The sequence below is a fragment of the Bos grunniens genome, chromosome 6 (assembly GCF_055505025.1).
Source record: "Bos grunniens cultivar Pamir isolate PY7600 chromosome 6, Bosgru_T2T1.0, whole genome shotgun sequence".
NCBI classification, from domain to species: Eukaryota; Metazoa; Chordata; class Mammalia; order Artiodactyla; family Bovidae; genus Bos; species Bos grunniens.
Window position 1 is genome coordinate 22,446,953 of NC_141170.1, and position 20,028 is coordinate 22,466,980.

Consider the following 20,028-nt stretch of genomic DNA (forward strand, 5'->3'; position numbering starts at 1 on the left):
ATACTTACTCCTAATAATAACTCTAGCAGGTAACTATTATTATTTCCATATTTTCAAATGAGAATATTGAGACAATAAGAAGTTAAGCAACTTACACAAGGACCCACAGCTGATAAATGGTACAGCTGGAGATTTGAACCCAGGCAGCATAACCTCTTGAGCATAACTGGGGCTCTTAGCTTATAGAACCCCTACTAAATGGCTATAGTTATCTTGTTGGGCAGCTCACACATATAACATGTAACTTATTCACTAAAAGCTGTGAGGACTGCATCCTCATCTGGACCTAAAATATGTGTCACTATACTGAGTACTGCCATTCAGAGCTGTTTTCCACACATGCTCCATAAGCACGTTGCTCTGTAAGTTAAATACAATTTTGTCAGGGCTTCCCAGGTGGCTTGGTGGTAAAGAATCTGCCTGCCACTGCAGGAGACTTGGGTTCAATCCCTGGATCAGGAAGATCCCCTGGAGAAGGAAATGGCAACCCACTCCAATATTGTTGCCTGGGAAATCCCATGGACAGAGGAGCCTGGCAGACTACAGTCCATTGGGTTGCAACAGTCTAATATGACTTAGCAACTAAACTACAACAATTTTCTCTAGCAAGACATAACTCTTCTTAGTATACCACGTTGCATCACTTTCTCTCACTTTCTCCCACTTTCTGATTCTTCAAATCAGTAGATATCAAGGTAGTCAGTCAGGGATATGACTGATGGGAAAAGATGTGCTCTATTTTACATTTTAAAAAACTCCCAAGGTACTAGTATATACTGTGTACAATGTGCACCTGCCTTCACAGCCAAGCAGAACTGACCTTTTCCTTATTCTCCTCTTCTGTGATTGTACTTAACCCTCATTTTAATCTGATTTCACATACATAAAAGTGTTTGAAGTTAGAGATGAACAGTTTGATTGTCCGAGGTCCTGAAAAAACTGAAGCAGGGCAGGAGGGATGCTCTCCAAAAAGAAAATATATATATATATGTGTGTGTGTGTGTGTGTGTGTGTGTGCATGTGTGTGTGTGTGCGTGCATGTATATATATAATAAATGTTAATAATTAAAACTGTCAATCATTAACACTTTATAATTTTGAAAAATCCACTTCCAGGCCTCTATGAGTCTCTCAGGTTTTCATAGGAAATCTTAGCATCAGTGTCGTGAGCCTTACTATTATCCTAAAAGAAATTAGCATTAAGGCAATTCCTGAGTTAATACAACTTGAAAGAGAAGAGGACCTGTTATTTTATGCTTGGTTTGACTACAGTTATTGGACATATTAAGATACATAAAGACTCTCTTTTAGTCAATCATTAGGTCATGTGATGGGCCTGGGGTCAGTAGCTTTATAAATGCTATATATGGTTTGTCTGAAGATTCTGGTCTTTAATAAATTCAAGGCAAATAAATTCACCCTAAGTGCTGTTCAATGACCAATTTCATTATCACTAACTACTGACTAACAAAAAATAGATATGAAAACATCATTCATATTCACTTTAGTGGAAAAATATGAATAAGTAGTTCTGAATACTTCAATGTATTACAATTAAATTAAACCAAAATTTTATTCCCTCACAGAAAATTTTAGCCAAATTAAGATATGCAATCATTTTATCAATTCAGGAAAAGTCATTTACAAAATAGCAGTGACTATAGCTATAATGCATTCAGACATAAATTCTCAAATGCTATGGGCATCTCCCATATTTCATGTCAAAAGTAATAATTACCAACATCAATAGAATGCTTTCTATGTGTCCGAAGTTCAAAACTTTTTTTTTTTTTAACTTCTTATATGTACTACCCTAGTTCATTCATGAAGTAGGTAGGTATGTTTACTACAGTTAGGGAGAAGCACAAAGAGATTGCCCAAGATAATATACAGATAAGTGAAGTGGGACTTGAACTCAGTTCTGTAACCACACCCATCTCCCTTCCACCTTCAACTTTCCATTGTTCCTAACCTCAGATATCCTCTAATCTTTCCTCCATTTCTAAAATCTTGTTATTCAAAAACTGCTCTATAATTTGGAGCGTATTATGCTGAGTGAGGGCTTCCCTGGTAGCTCAGCTGGTAAAGAATCTGCCTGCAATGCAGGAGACCCCAGTTCAATTCCTGGGTCTGGAAGATCCCTTGGAGGAGAGCATGGCAACCCACTCCAAAATTCTTGCCTGGATAATCCACATGGAAAGGAGTCTAATGGGCCATAGTCTACCCCATGTTGCAAAGAGTCGGACACCACTGAGCGACTAAGCACAGAACATGCTGAGTGAAATAAGTCAGACAGAGAAAAACACAATCTGTATGATGTCACTTATAACTAGAGTCTAAAAGAAACAAAAACTATCTGTAAGTCTGCTCCTTTTTTTTTATAGTCACTATAACTGAAAACAACAAAAAAAAGCAAACTAGAGCAAAAAAGGAGCAGATTTACAGATAGAAAGAATAAGCTATTGGTTACCAGTGGGGAGACTGAACAGCAGAGCAGCAATATAGGGGCTGGGGATTAAGAGGTACAAACTATTATGTATATAACAAGCTACAGTGATACACTGTACAACACAGAGAATATAGCCAATATTTTAAAATACCTATAAATGAAATATAACCTTTAGATTTTTGAATCATACATTATACAGTTGTAACATATAATATTGTACATCAACTGGACTTCCATTTTTTAAAATGTTGTACAAATGGAACCAAGGTATGTAACCTTTGGCGACTGGCTCTGTTTTTCACTTGGCATAATTCCCTAGATATTCATCCAATTTGCTATCTGAATCAGGTCCTTTGTTTTTATTCCTGAGTAGTACTCCATGGTCGGAGAAGGCAATGGCACCCCACTCCAATACTCTTGCCTGGAAAATCCCATGGACAGAGGAGCCTGGTAGGCTGCAGTCCATGGGGTCACTAAGAGTCAGACATGACTGAGCGAATTCCCTTTCACTTTTCACTTTCACGCATTGGAGAAGAAAATGGCAACCCACTCCAGTGTTCTTGCCTGGAGAATCCCAGGGACGGGGGAGCCTGGTGGGCTGCTGTCTATGGGGTCGCACAGAGTCGGACACGACTGAAGCGACTTAGCAGCAGCAGCAGCAGTACTCGATGGTATATACACATGATAGTTTGTTTAATCACTTATCTGCTGAAGAGCACTGGGGCTTATTTCAATTTAGGGCTACTCCAAGGAAAGCTGCTATGAATTTTACAGGAGTTTATGTGACCATAAGTTTTCACTTCTCTAGGATAAATGCCTAGGAGGACAATTAATGGGTCATATGGAAATTGCATGTTTCGTTTTATAACAAACTGCCAATTTGTTTTCCAAAGAGGCTGTAGCATTTTACATTCCCACCTGTGACAGATCCAGTTTCTCCACATCCTCTCAAGCACTTGGTATTGTTACTATTTTTTTTTTTTCATTTTTTCCCTTCTGATAGATGTGCAGGAATGCCTCGTTGAGGTTTTAATTTGTGCTTCTTTGATGTTGAACATATTTCCATGTGCTTATTTGACATCTGTATTTCCTTTTCACTGAAATGCCTCTTCATGTCCTTTTTCCATTTTCTGTTTTTTTTTTTTTACTGTTGTGTTTCCAGAGTTCTTTATATACTCTACATTTTAGCCTTTTGTTGAATAAATAGCCTGCAAATATTTTCCCCTGATCTGTAGTTTTTTTCATCCTTTTCACATGGACTTTCACATGGCAAAACTTAACATTTTGATGAAATCCAATTTATTCAGTTTTCTTCTTATAGATCATGCTATTGGTATCACATCTAAGAACATCTGAATAGCTCTAGGGGCTGAATATTTTCTAAACTGTTTTTCTAAAAGTTGTATATTTTTATATTTTGTATTTAATTCTATGATACAGTTTGAATTAGTTTTTACATAAGGTGTGAGATTTAAGTTGAGATGCTCCCCTTCTGCTTCTCCTGTTTCTCCTTCTCCATCTCCTTTTCGTCCTCCTTCTTCTTTTACCTATGGAGATCCAATCATTCCAACACCAGTTGTTGAAAAGGCTATTCTTACTTTAAGCTGACTTAAAACTCAACATTCAAAAAACTAAAATCATGGCATGCTGTTCTATCACTTCATGGCAAATAGATGGGGGGAAAGTGGAAACAGTGACAGATTTTATATTCTTAGGCTCCAAAATCACTGCAGACAGTAACTGCAGCCAGGAAATTAAAAGATGCTGGCTTCTTGGAAGAAAAGCTATGACAAACCTAGACGGTGTATTGAAAAGCAAAGACATTACTTTGATGACAAACGTCCATATAGTCAAAGGTATGGTTTTTCTAGTAGTCATGTACTGATACGAGAGTTGGACCATAAAGAAGGTTGAGAACCGAAGAACTGATGCTTTCAAATTGTGGTGCTGGTGAAGACTCTTGAGAGTCCCTTGGACAGCGAGGAGATCAAACCAGTCAATTCTCAAACCAGTCAATCCTAAAGGAAATCAACCCTGAATATTCATTGGAAGGACTAGTGCTGAAGCTGAAGCTCCAATACTTTGGCTGCCTGATGTGAAGAGCCAATTTACTGGAAGAGATCCTGCTTCTGGGAAAGATTGAGGGCAGGAGAAGAAGAGGGTGACAGAGGATAAGATGGCTGAATGGCATCACTGACTCAATGGACATGAATTTGAGCAAACTCCGAGAGATAGTGAAGGACAGGGAAGCCTGGTGTGCTGCAGTTCATGGGGTTGCAAAGAGTTGGACACGACTTAGAGACTGAACAACAATCCTTACTTCACTGAACTTTTTTGCATTTTTCATAAAAAATCAGTTGAGCATATTTGTGTGTATCTTCTTCTGGGTTCTGTAGTCTATTCTGACTAGTTTATCCCTCTACCAATAGCACACCGTCTTTATTGCTGAATCTGCACAGTCATCATTATGGGGTAGAATGTAGTCAACAGTACAGGTAGAGTGATTCCTCCAACTTTATTTCTTTTTAATTTTTATTGGAATATAGGTGCTTTACAATGCTGTGTTAGTTTCTGCTGGACAGCAAAGTGAATCAGTCATCAGATCAGATCAGTCGCTCAGTCGTGTCCGACTCTTTGTGACCCCATGAACCGCAGCACACCAGGCCTCCCTGTCCATCACCAACTCCCGGAGTTCACCCAAACTCACGTCCATCGAGTCAGTGATGCCATCCAGCCATCTCATCCTCTGTCGTCCCCTTCTCCTCCTGCCCCCAATCCCTCCCAGCATCAGAGTCTTTTCCAACGAGTCATACGTATACATATATCCCTTCTCTTATTGATTTTTTTCCCATTTAGGTCACCACAGAGAATTGAGTAGAGTTCCCTGTGCTATATAGTAGGTTATCTATTTTATATCATTAGTTATCTATTTTAAACATAGTATCAGTAGTGTATATACATCAATCCCTCTTACTTTATTATTCTTTGTTAAGATTATTTCAGCTATTCTACTTCTGTGCCTTACATATAAATTTTAGAATATGCTTTTTTACATCTACCAAAAAAAAAAAAAAAGCTTGATGAAAGTTTACATGAATTTCATTCTACTTGTAGATCAGGTAGGAGGGAAATGACACTTTTATTATGCTGAGCTCCCAATCCATGAACCCAGTAGTACCTTTTCATTTATTCAGATCTTTGATTTCTTTCATAAGCATATTAAAAAATTTCCAGCATACATGCTTTGTTAAATGCATCCTATTTCTAACCTAAGAATTTTATCATTAACTATGTTGAATTTTATTCTAATGTTTTCTCTATATCAATTGATATGATCATATGATTTTTCTTCTTTAAGTTGTTGACAAGGTGAATTACACTGGATGATTTTGAAAACTGAACAAGCCTTGCATACCTGGAATAAATTCCACTAATTCTCTTTGTACATTGTTGAATTCAGTTTGTTCATATTTTGCTGACAAATTTTGAGTCTGAATTTATTTGAGATACTTTTCTTCATGTTGTCTTATTTGCATTATTATCTTTTTCTGGCTTTACTGTAGGATAATACTGGCCTCCTAAAATGAGTTGGGAAGTATTCCCATCTCATTTATTTTCTAAGAGACTTTAAAATAACTGTTAATTCTTTTTGAAGGCTTACTAGAAATCTCTCCTGAAATTATCTGGATCTGGTGATATTTTTTCAGTAATTTTTTAATTATGAATTCAACTTTCCTAGGTTAAAGGGCTATTGAAATTATTTTCTTTATCTTGGTTGAAATTTGATAGTTTGTGGTTTTCAAGAAATTGGCTACTTTCTTCTACATCATCCAATATATTAAAGTTGTTCAGATTATTAAGTTCTTAATTTTTAATGGCTGAAGAATTTGGAGTAATATCTATTTCTAATATTGTCTGTTTCATTCTTCTTTTATTTTTTGTATTATTAGACGTTTATTACTTTTATGGATTTTTTGTTTCAATTTATTTGCTCTATTGTTATCCTACTTTACTATGTCATTGTTTCTACAATAATCTTTATTATTTCCTTCCTTTTGCTTTGGATTTCTTTGTTTTTGGTTTATCTGGCTCTCTTTTTCTACTTTCTGAGATAAGAACTCAGATTATTTAAGGCCTTACCACATTTCCAATGGAAGCTGTCAATTATAAACAATTTATAAATTATAAATTTCCCTCTACATGACACTTCAGCTGCAATTTATTTTAATATTTTCATTTTCATTCAGTTCTATAAATTTTTTTCTCTTTCCTTTTAGCCTTTCTCTTTGATCCATGTATTATTTAGAAGTGTATTATTTAATTTCCACATGTTTAGAGATATTTTTGTTATCTTTCTGTTATTGATTTCTAGTTTCATTACATTATGGTCAGACAACACTCTATGTGTGAATTCAATTCTTTCAAATTTGTTGAGGTTTGTTTTATGACCCAGGAATTATTCTATTTATCTGAATGTCCCATGGGCACTTGTTCTTTATTTGTTGAGTGGAGTGTTCTATATACGTCAATTAGATATTGGTTTTAGTACATTGTTGAGATCTTTCTTACCCTTGCTGACTTTATCCAGTAGTTCTATCTGTTACCAAGGGGATGGTGTTGAAGACACCCACTATAATTGTAGATCTGTCTAATTCTCATTTCAGCTTTGCTTCTTAAATTTTGAACCTTTATTGTTTGGTGTATAAGTATTTAGGATCATTTTGTCTTTCTCATAAATTCATCCTTTTATCAATGCTCTTTGCTCCTAGTAATTTTATTGGCCCTGGTATTTGCCAGATATTAATATGTTACTCTTGATTTTTTAATTAGTATTTTCATGTATACTTTTTTCAGTCCTTTATTTTCAACCTAACTATGTTCTTGAATTTGAAGTGAATCTCTTGCAAAGAACATCTGGTTGTATTTTTTTTAATTCATTCTGCCAATTTGTGTTTTGATTGGTGTATTTTGAGTGGTATCACTGAGCTGTTAATGCTCTAGAACTTAAGACTTCCATTTTATTATTATTTTTTTTTCTGTTTCTTTCTCCTGAAATTCATCTTTTGTTTCTCTTTTCCTGCTTTCCTGGGGGTTAACTGAATATATTTTAGGATTCCAACTTGATTGATTTATAGTGTTTTTGACTCTATCTCTTTGCATAGTTTTCATAGTATTACTCAGAGAATTACAGTATACACATGTGACATAATAATTTACCAGTATCAACATTTTTACCACTTCCATTTAACTGCGAACATCTCCCTTCAAGTCACTTTACTTTCCTCACCTGTAAATATCATTGTCTTGTGTACCTTAGACAGGAAGACCTAGCAGCAGAGCCTGAGACAGGGATTCGGATACTTCTGTACCATTAAGGGAATTCTCAGAGGAGAAGAGCAGTGAGGGAAGGAGGATAAGTTAGAGGATAAACCAAAGCAAGGCTGTGGGCTCAGCTAAAGTTTACTTTAGATTTTAGCTGATCCTACGGGAGACCACGGGGAGCTGTGTAACATGAGTGGCATGGCAGAGCAGTTTCACCTGAAGGCAGAGGGCCTTCTGCATCTGCAGCACAATTCTCTGGAGAAGGCTAGTACTCACAGCATCTAGGAGATGAGTAAGCTGGCTGGTACCACGAGCATCTACTACAACTGTCTGAGAAAGTAGATGATAATCAAGCTATAGTGTAACTTGGTATGATAGTTCAGACTGGTACAAAAAAAGTATAAAGACAAAGAGGAGAATAAATTCTGTTTGGAGCATCAGGATAAGGATTCCCACATAATTTATGAGACCCAGTAGAAAATGAAATGTGGAGAATGTTCAAAATTATTACAGAGCTTTAAACTAAGCAAGCAGCCCTTCTTCTTTCCCACCCCGCATTTGGCCATGTGCATGTGTGATCTTAGTTCCCCAACCAGGGATTGAACCTGGGCCCCTGCAGTGGTGGTGTGGAGTCTTCACCATTGGACCACAGGGGAGGTCCCCTGAGGGGCCCTTCTAAATGTAGGACGCTATGCAACTACACAGGTCACTCCCCAGGGAGCTTGCTCTGAAGGTGAGGAGTCTGTGAACAATGAGGAAACAACAGAATCTTGAAAGAGATGAGATATAAGTTCCAACAATATTTTTTTTAAGTAGTTTCTATAAGCAGGACAAAGGGTGATCAGGGAATAAGTTTGTGATAAATTCATGATTTTTTCTAGATAGTGCCATCATTACTCGTCTCAATGAAACAAATATTCAACCTTCAAAATGTATGGTTATTTTTTGTTGCTGATTCATTAATACTAACATCTGTAATAGTCAATTCTATGTGCAGAAATAATAATGATATATCCCTAATGTGTAGTGTTCTTCAAGTTATTTATTACCTGATAAATTCTGTTGCTAGTTACTATTTTTTTCAGAAATAGGCAATTTTATAAGATCATAATATAGAGTTCTAATATTCACACTTAAAGGTCAAGATTGAAGGTCTGACAAAGGAAAATTGCTACGAGTGTATATAACAATATATTTTTGACTAAAAGCCACATTCACACATGAAAATAACAAGGATTTTGTTATTTATTCAGCTTTCATTTCAAGTAAGGCCTACTTCATGTAAAAGCAAATACAGCTTAAATTTGTTTCTTCAGTATGCAGTCCTATTGTCAATAAATTCTCACATTTAATTCCACCTCCTCTACTCAAGCCTGTTCTAAAATGCTTTCACATAAATTTAAGATTGAACAATATATTTCAGCATGCTATAAACTAATAAAAATAAAGGGGTGCCATGCTATTACTTTTTATAAGGTATTTAAAACAAAAATTACATAATTTCACATATTTAGACTATATAAGCAAATGTGTTTAACATTTAATTTATATCAGCCACAGTTAGGTATCTAATTCCAACCACACTATATCCTGTGGTTTAAACATCTTCCTTCATTCCCTTCATTAGTCACCAAGATCATCATGGAAGCATCTGGGGTCAAGATGTTATCTTCAGGATTTATATCCAAGAGAGGCTAAGCTTCTAGAGTTGACCTCTGGCTCTAGAAGTTTTGTGGGTCTCAGTTTAAAAAGTACTCTCCACTGTTTCCCATATTTCTCTGTTGGCAACTTGTCATTTGGCTTGTTCTAGTGTCTGGAGAGCTGTGTTCCAGAGAAAACCTATAAACATTGAGGGGAGGAGGCAATCCTCCATGAACTTGGAAGTTAATCAGTGTTGGATCCGGAAGCCTAGAAATCTCTGAGTGTGGTGTTTTTACTTGTTCTTCAGCACAGCAGATAGAAACTGATTTATCCATAGTGCTTTTGTATATATAAATGAAAACTATCTGGATTCTCCTCTTGTATAGATCTCAAATGTTCTGAAGGTGAGGGTAATCACTATTCTACACTCGTAAAAGTTATTTTTTGCCAATCAGGGCTGTATAAAGTACTCCACATGCCAGTTATATGGCCCCTGAAATGTACCTACCTAAGCAGTTCTCCACTGTCATCATATGATTGTGGGTTATCTGTTGAGTTAAGGATATGTACAAGCTAAAACATACCCTTTCAATTTGTTTGGGAAAAAAAAAAAATTTGAAGTAGGTATGGAGCTCTATCCATATATTCAGTTGTGAGGGGAAAACAAACAAAAAGAAACCTTTATTTGTATCTAGCAAATTAATCTCTGAACTCATCCAAACTCTAGGATTTTTGTTTAGGATTGAGTCTACACACCAAAGGTCTAACAGAGTAATAAAACATAGGCAGTAGAGTTCAGGGGTGGTTGGTCCATGGTGACATCTGTCCATGCTTCTGAATCTTAGCTCATCTGTGGCCTGATCCTTGGAAGTTAGTCTAGTCAGGTTACAATTCTGTCAAACCTAATTCTCATCCATAAGACCTTGTCCAGTAACTCTCTTCTGTATTTTCATGATCCTCTTGGGTGTGCCTGAAGATTTTCAGTCACTGCAGAGCATGGTGGTCCATGAGAAAGTTATGGGTCAACCTCAGGCCAGGCTGCTTAGAGGTGTTATGCAGCCATCTCTGCTCCCTGGAGTAGACCCCTCTAGACATGCTTGATAGATTCTGCCATAGGATAAGGAGGTCTAGGTCTGTTTTGCTCTGGGATCTCAACCGAGATCTCTACTGATCTTCACCTGGGGCTCAACTACTAGAGAGAGGTAGTCAGTGAGAGAGTTAATTCTTAGGTAGGTTGATAAGAACTCCTGAGTCCCGGAGGAGGAGGAGGAAGAGGAGGAGGAAGAGGAGGAGGGAGAGGAGGGGGAGGAGGAAGAGGAGGGGGAGGAGAGAGAGGAGGGGGAGGAGGAGGACGGGAAGGAGGAGAAAGGATTCCTGGGCTTTCAAGGAGGAGACAGGGACAAATGTTTTCTACATGGCTTTGTTTTAGTCACATAAGAGGTTTTTTTTCTTAAACTCTGAGTTTTTATGACAACAGTCTTTAAGACTAACTTTCTTAAGCCCAGAGCTAATGATTACACAACAAAACAACCCATCTTGCTCAAGGGTATGTTTTTCCTTAAGCTCTGTTCAGTTCAGTTCAGTCACTCTTTTCTGTACTAATTATTATATAACAAAAATGTATCTTGCTCAAGGACATGTTTCTCCTTAACAAGAACCTTCACTAATCTTGTTATCTTAAGACACAGTCACAGTTAAGATTCCCAAGATGGAATCAAGATTGGAGAAATATCAATAATCTCAGATATGCAGATGACACCACCCTTATGGCAGAAAGTGAAGAGGAACTCAAAAGCCTCTTGATGAAAGTGAAAGAGGAGAATGAAAAAGTTGGCTTAAAGCTCAACATTCGGAAAACTAGATCATGGCATCTGGTCCCATCACTTCATGGGAAATAGATGGGGAAACAATGGAAACAGTGTCAGATTTTATTTTGGGGGGCTCCAAAATCACTGCAGATGGTGATTTCAGCCATGAAATTAAAAGACACTTACTGCTTGGAAGGAAAGTTATGACCAACCTAGACACCATATTCAAAAGCAGAAACATTACTTTGCCAACAAAGGTCCATCTAGTCAAGGCTATGGTTTTTCCAGTGGTCATGTATGGATGTGAGAGTTGGACTATGAAGAAAGCTGGGTGCCAAAGAATTGATGCTTTTGAACTGTGGTGTTGGAGAAGACTCTTGAGAGTCCCTTGGGCTGCAAGGAGATCCAACCAGTCCATTGTAATGGAAATCAGTCCTGAATATTCACTGGAAGGACTGATGTTGAGGCTGAAACTCCAATACTTTGGCCACCTGATGCGAAGAGTTGACTAATTGGAAAAGACCCTGATGCTGGGAGGGATTGGGGGCAGAAGAAGGGGATGACAGAGGATGAGATGGCTGGATGGTATCACCGACTTGATGGACATGAGTTTGGGTAAACTCCGGGAGTTGGTGATGGATAGGGAGGCCTGGCATGCTTCGATTCATGGGGTCTCAAAGAGTCAGACACGACTGAGTGACTGAACTTAACTGATGCTGTAGGCATGGGTCTATGTCAGAAGCTTTCTCAGTTTCTTTTTCAGTGTAATAAAACTTCTGTCACACAAGAGCCCTGAGTGATCAAGCCTGGTCCCTGATCTTGAAGCTAAATCTTTGGAGATCACAAATCTGACATATTTCACCATAAGCTATTTTCTCTGGGATCCCCAAGACTGAATCAAAACCATTATCAACTCTCCTTTGAATTTCTCCCCATCCCCATCCCTACACACTCTTGAACCTAAACATTCTCTTGCTTTTCCCTTGATCCTCAGAATTTTTCTGAGTATTCCCTTCTCTGGAGAAATGAACAAAGACTTCCCTAGCATACTGAGTAGCTGATGGACCGAGATCCACCAAAAATCTGCAGAAGCAGTGAGGGAAATACTTTAAAATACTATCAGCTACAAATGGTTTCATACAAAGGCACCCCACTCCAGCACTCTTGCCTGGAGAATCCCATGAACGGAGGAGCCTGGTGGGCCACAGTCCATGGGGTTGCTAAGAGTAGGACATGACTGAGCGACTTCACTTTCACTTTTCACTTTCATGCATTGGAGAAGGAAATGGCAACCCACTCCAGTGTTCTTGCCTGGAGAATCCCAGGGACAGGGGAGCCTGGTGGGCCACCGTCTATGGGGTCGCACAGAGTCGGACACGACTAAAGTGACTTAGCAGCAGCAGCAGAATGTTTATAGGTTGATTGTCCAACTTGATTCACAATTATTTAAGTGCATTTCTAATAAAGGGTTATTGAGTCTGAAATAATTCTTAAAATTAATATATTGATTTGCAGATATTGAAGAATCTTTGCATCCCTGGGATAAAGCCCACTTGGTCATGATGTATGATCTTTTTAATATGTTGTTGGATTCTGTTTGCTAGGATTTTGTTAAGGATTTTTGCATCTATGTTCATCAGTAATATTGGCCTGTAGTTTTCTTTTTTTTGTGGCACCTTTGTCAGGTTTTGGTATTAAGGTAATGGGGGCCTCATAGAATGAGTTGGGAAGTTTACTTTCCTCTGCAATTTTCTGGAAGAGTTTGAGTAGGATAGGTGTTAGTTCTTCTCTAAATTTTTGGTAAAATTTACCTGTGAAGCCATTTGGTCCTGGGCTTTTGTTTGTTGGAAGATTTCTGATTACAGTTTCGATTTCAATGCTTGTGATGGGTCTGTTAAGATTTTCTGTGTCTTCCTGGTTCAATTTTGGAAAGTTGTACTTTTCTAAGAATTTGTCCATTTCTTCCAAGTTTTCCATTTTATTTGCATATAGTTGCCGATAGTAGTCTCTTATGATCCTTTGTATTTCTGTGTTGTCCATTGTGATCTCTCCATTTTCATTTCTAATTTTGTTGATTTGATTTTTCTCCCTTTGTTTCTTGATGAGTCTGGCTAATGGTTTGTCAATTTTATTTATCTTCTCAAAGAACCAGGTTTTGGCTTTGTTGATTTTTGCTATGGTCTCTTTTGTTTCTTTTGCATTTATTTCTACTCTAATTTTTAAGACCAAAGAACTAAACAGACATTTCTCCAAAGAAGACATACAGATGGCTAACAAACACATGAAAAGATGCTCAACATCACTCATTATCAGAGAAATGCAAATCAAAACCACAATGAGGTACCATTTCACGTCAGTCAGAATGTCTGCGATCCAAAAGTCTACAAGCAATAAACACTGCAGAGGGTATGAAGAAAAGGGAACCCTCTTACACTGTTGGTGTACAGTGTGTACACCAAACTAGTACAGCCACTAAGGAGAACAGTGTGGAGATTCCTTAAAAAACTGGAAATAGAATTGGCATACGACCCAGCAATCCCACTGCTGGGCATACACACCAAGAAAACCAGAATTGAAAGAGACACGTGCACCCCAATGTTCATTGCAGCACTGTTTATAATAGCCAGGACATGGAAGCAACCTAGATGTCTATCAGCAGATGAATGGATAAGAAAGCTGTGGTACATATACACAATGGAGTATTACTCAGCCATTAAAAAGAATACATTTGAATCAGTTCTAATGAGGTGAATGAAACTGGAGCCTATTTTACAGAGTGATGTAAGCCAGAAAGAAAAACATCAATGCAGTATACTAACGCATATATATGGAATATAGAAAGAAGGTAACAATAACCCTGTATGGGAGACAGCAAAAGAGACACAGATGTATAGAACAGTCTTTTGGACTCTGTGGGAGAGAGTGAGGGTGGGATGATATGGGAGAATGGCATTGAAACATGTAAAATATCATATGTGAAACAAATCTCCAGTCCAGGTTTGATGCATGATACGGGGTGTTCGGGGCTGGTGCACTGGGGTGACCCAGAGGGATGGGATGGGGAGGGAGGTGGGAGGGGTTTCAGGATGGGGAACACGTGTACACCTGTGGCAGATGCATGTTGATGTATGGCAAAACCAATACAATATTGTAAAGTAAAAAAAATAAAAATAATAAAATAAAACAGAAAACTAACTTATTAAGTTTCCAAAATAATTTTTTTCAAAATGCAAATGTCACATTTTTGTTCTTTGTAAGCCAAAATAATTTAAATAAAGATTGCTAACTTTTAATCATAAAAAATTAATATAACTTGCATATAATATCTTTTTAAAACAACTACACTTAGGTTAATTTTTTCATGTGTATCACAGAACTAGTTAGAATAAAAGTATGAAATGACATTTCCTATATCTAACATAATCTAGAAATGATAGCTCTACTTATATACATTTTGCAGATAGCCAAAATGACTATAAGCATTTATAAATAAAATTTATTTTAACAATTTATGGATATCTTCTAAAATATGTATTTTTACTCCTTAAATAAGGAATAAGGCTAGACATGAAGACACCTTCTAATTGTTTTTTCTACATCATCATTTTGTTGCTTCAAAATTCCTAAAATCTTGATGATTTTTTTATAAAGTTTAATCTCTGAAAAATACATATGGTGCTGACTGCAGGACTGACATTCTTATTCCAGACCAGCAACATTCCTACAAATTTATGCAATGTGTGGTGGTCTATTTGAAGACATTATGAGGCTTTTAAAATATTTGAAAATGTGAAACAACTGGACTTTGTTAAAATGATATTCTGTTGTATTTGGTTTCAGAAATAAAATTAAAATTAATTTTTACTTTGTTTTAAACTTTACCATAAGTATAGTCAACATTTGGTTTTCATCATTACACCTAAGTTCTAAATGAAGTCAGTTAAGTCTTAAGGAAGTATTATAAGAAGTTACATTCATCTAAAGCAACTTGACCTCTTTCCTCCAAAGAGAAGCAAGATGTTAAAATACAGTTCATACACATCGAAGGACACCCTAAATAAAATGAAAATATAACCCATAGAATGGGAGAAAATATTTGCAAACAAAGGAACTCACAAAGGATTAATCTCCAAGGTATACAAACAGCTCATGCAGATCTTCAGGTTGGGCTTCCCACGTAGCTCAGTCAGTAAAGCATCTCCCTCCAATGCAGGAGACCTGGGTTCAATTCCTGAGTTGGGAAGTTCCCCTGGAGAATTAGATGGCAACCCACTCCAGTAAACTTGCCTGGAGAATCCCATGGACAGAGGAGCCTGTCAGGCTACAGTTCATGGGATTGCAAGTCAGACATGACTTAGCACTATCTTTCTTTCTCTCATGCAGGTTTATATCAAAAAAACAAACAACCCAATTAAAAAATGGCAGAGAATCTAAATATACTAGACATTTCTCCAAAGAAAACACATAGATGGCCAAGAGACACATGAAAAGATGCTCAACATCACTAATCATAAGAGAAATGCAGATCAAAATTACAATATCACCTCACACCAGTCAGAATGGCCATCATCAAAATGTCTACAAACAATAAATGCTAGAGAAGGTGTGGAGAAAACGGAACCCTCCTACACTGCTGGTGGTAATGTAAATTGATAAAACCCACTATGGAGAATAGAATGGAGGCTCTTTAAGAAAAAAACTGGTCAACCACTTGTAACAGAATGAAACTAGAACACTTTCTAACACCATATACAAAAATAAACTCAAAATGGATTAAAGATCTAAATGTAAGACCAGAAACTATGAAACTCCTAGAGGAGAACATAGGCAAAACACTCTCTGACATAAATCACAGCAGGATCCTCTATGACCCACCACCCAGAATACTGGAAATAAAAGCAAAAATAAACAAATGGGACCTAATTAAACTTAAAAGCTTCTGCACAACAAAGGAAACTATAAGCAAGGTGAAAAGACAGCCTTCAGAATGGGAGAAAATAATAGCAAATGAAGCAACTGACAAACAACTAATCTCAAAAATATACAAGCAACTCCTGCAGCTCAATTCCAGAAAAATAAACGACCCAATCAAAAAGTGGGCCAAAGAACTAAATAGACATTTCTCCAAAGAAGACATACAGATGGCTAACAAACACATGAAAAGATGCTCAAAATCACTCATTATCAGAAAAATGCAAATCAAACCACTGTGAGGTACCATTTCACGCCAGTCAGAATGGCTGAGATCCAAAAGTCTACAAGCAATAAATGCTGGAGAGGGTGTGGAGAAAAGGGAACCCTCTTACACTCTTGGTGGGAATGCAGACTAGTACAGCCACTATGGAGAACAGTGTGGAGATTCCTTTAAAAACTGGAAATACAACTGCCATATGACCCAGCAATCCCACTGCTGGGCATACACACCAAGGAAACCAGAATAGAAAGAGACACGTGTACCCCAATGTTCATCGCAGCACTGTTTATAATAGCCAGGACATGGAAGCAACCTAGATGCCCAACAGCAGATGAATGGATAAGAAAGCTGTGGTACATATACACAATGGAGTATTATTCAGCCATTAAAAAGAATACATTTGAATCAGTTCTAATGAGATGGATGAAACTGGAGCCTATTATACAGAGTGAAGTAAGCCAGAAAGAAAAATACCAATACAGTATACTAACGCGTATCTATGGAATTTAGAAAGATGGTAACGATTACCCTGTATGGGAGACAGCAAAAGAGACACAGATGTATAGAACAGTCTTTTGGACTCTGTGGGAGAGGGTGAGGGTGGGATGATTAGGGAGAATGGCATTGAAACACGTATAATATCATATATGAAATGAATCGCCAGTCCAAGTTCGATGCATGATACAGGATGCTCAGGGCTGGTGCACTGGGATGACCCAGAGGGATGGTATGGGGAGGGAGGTGGGAGGGGGGTTCAGGATGGGGAACAAGTGTACACCGTGGCGCATTCATGTTGATGTATGGCAAAACCAATACAATATTGTAAAGTAATTTGCCTCCAATTAAAATAAATAAATTTATATTAAAAAAAAAAAAAGAAAACCTAGAACTGGAGTTGCCATATGATTCAGCAAAGAGTCAGACATAACTGTGACTGAGCATGTAAGATCCAGCAATCCCACTGCTGGGCATATACCCAGAAAGATAATTTAAAAAGACACATGTACCTCAATTCTCATTGCAGTACTATTTACAAAAACCAAGACATGAAAGCAACCTAAATATCCATCAATGGATGAATAGATAAAGAAGATTCAGCACATATATACAATGGAATATTACTCAGCCACTAAAAGAATGAAATAATGCCATTTATAGCGATATAGATGGACCTAGAGATTATCATACTAAGTGAAGTAAGTCAGAAAGAAATATCATACACATTTATGTGGAATTGAATTTTTAAAATGACACAAATTAACTTATTTACAAAATAGAAACAAACTTACAGATATTGAGAACAAACTTACGGCTGCCAAAGGGGAAACATAGGGGTGAGAGATAAATCAGGAGCTTGGGATTAACATACACTATTACATATAAGAGAAATAAACAAGGACCTACAGGGAATTCTACTCAGTACTCTATAATAACCTACATGAGAAAAGAATCTGAGAAACAGGGAATACATGCACATGTAAAACTAAATCATTTTGCTGTACATCTGAAACTAACACAACATTGTTTATCAGCTATACTCCAAAATATTTTAAATAAAATAAAATAAAGATCATAACACTAATAAAGATTATTGAACCTGTTGAACTTGGATTTTATCTAGGGTTTCTCCTGGGTTCCCTTCCCCTACTGCTCTCCACCCGGGTGCCCTTTCCCAATAAAATCTCTTGCTCTGTCAGCACATGTGTCTCCTCGGACAATTCATTTCTGAGTGTTAGACAAGAGCCCAGTTTCGGGCCCTGGAAGGGGTCCGCCTTCCTGCAACAAATGGCGACTCTGGCGCGGGGGGGACTCTTCTTCGCTGAGACTGACATCCTGACCACTCGGGGTACTCAGGGGTCAGCTTGCCTGCCAATGGACCAGACCCAGCAGCCGCAACTGGGACCCTTTTGTTCCTGGTCTCCTCCTGACGTGGACAACTAGCCAGAGTGCCCCGACCGGGTAAGGAACAAGAGACTTTATTGACATGTCTCCTCTTCCCTCTCTCTTTCCTCTCCTTAACTCTTCCTATCCTTCCCTGTTTTTCTAGTCCCCTGGTCCTGGACGCAGGAATCTGGTCAAAGGGCCCTCAGCCTGAGCTGAGGATTGGAGACTGATCACCTCCTCTTGGCAGAGAACTTGAATTCTGGTTCTGGTCTGATCTGATTTCTGATAGGGCCGAGTTCCAGTCCTCCCTTCTCTGGAGGCCCAGGGAAAAGTCCCATAATGCCTGGGTATCTGTAGGTGGCAGGAGACGTCTGTAAGGCTACCCCTTTCGCCCCCTCTCCCGCCTTCTCTCCCTTCTTCTTTCTACCGGCTTCCTTTCCTCCCTTGAAATCTTTGATGTTAGTACTTGGATCTGAAGTTCTATGTCTCTATAGGAGGTTTTCTGAGAGACTGTATTCTCGTATTTAAGGGCTTCCCTGATAGTGCAGAGGTTAAAGCGTCTGCCTGCAATGTGGGAGACCTGGGTTCGATCCCTGGGTCAGGAAGATCCCCTGGAGAAGGAAATGGCAACCCACTCCAGTATTCTTGCCTGGACAATCCCATGGACGGAGGAGCTTGGTGGGCTACAGTCCACAGGTCGCGAAGAGTCGGACAGGACTAAGCGACTTCACTTTCAATCTGGTAACAGGCAACTAATCAACACCATTCCCTGAGGGAGAAAATATGGTCTGAAAATTAATCAAAGATTAATGAGGATATCATTCAAAACATTTACTAGAGTCAAGTTTTCAAGGTTGTCAACGTTTTAATATTTAATTCAAAAGATACCCATTTATTTAAGAAGAGTTTTGAAAACATCAAACAAATCTTAGCATACAATAAAGATGATCCTCAAGAAAATATGAGAGGTACAACACATACTATTTCTGTGATGCAGTACAATCTCAATAAAGGATATATATGTGATTCATTTATTCAAGAAATAATTATCTGAAAAGCTCTTAGGATGCAGGTACTGAACATGTAGTGGTAAACACTCTCTATTTGCCTTCCATGATGACACATGAAAACAGGCAAGGTGATGAGGTACAAAAATACAGCTTAGTATAGGATGCAATGACTGCAGGTAAGAGGTGCAACTAATTCACTCTTGATATGGGAGCAGGATGGGAAATAAAGCCTTCTCAAAGTAGGTAATGGATCAAATAACAATTGAAGAATGAATAAAATTACAGAGTGAAAATGGAGAATATATGCATTGCATTTTACTCGTTCATTCCTTTTATAAGCTTTGTTATTAACCTAGCCAGGCACTGTTCTAGGCACTTAAAAATCAGCAAAGGAAAACACTAGATGAAAATCCTTACCCTCCAGGCGCTTACAATCCAATGTGGAGACAGACTATGCACACATTAGGCAAGTAAATATCCATTCAGTCATATGGTAGGTGGTATGGTTGGCTGCATAAGAAAAGGTGCAAAGAAGGAAAGGGTATGACCCATGAGGAACAGTATGATCTGGAAGAAGAGTGTTTCAGGCAGCAGGAAGAACAAGAGCAGAGTCCTTGAGTTAGGAGTTTGTGTGACATGTGTAAGGTTAATGTAGCTTCTCTGAAGTATTGGGTTTGCCAAAAAGTTGGCTAAAACCTGAAAGAACTTTTTGGCCAACTC

The 20,028-nt window shown here is 37.9% G+C and overlaps 1 protein-coding gene across 10 annotated transcripts in view; it reads right to left on the reverse strand.

The window, feature by feature from the left end:
* Window positions 1-20,028, reverse strand: part of CFAP299 (cilia and flagella associated protein 299) — a 717,854-nt gene that overhangs the window by 508,745 nt on the left and 189,081 nt on the right. The window contains exon 3 of one of the 10 annotated variants that reach the window (XM_086407562.1): window positions 12,877-19,067. The exons of the other annotated variants lie outside the window; for them this stretch is intronic. Within the exon in view, the coding sequence (XP_086263688.1) occupies window positions 19,055-19,067 (13 nt within the window). The 3' untranslated portion in view covers window positions 12,877-19,054. Of the gene's footprint in view, window positions 1-12,876; window positions 19,068-20,028 lie in introns of those variants that run through there. 10 annotated transcript variants of the gene reach the window in all.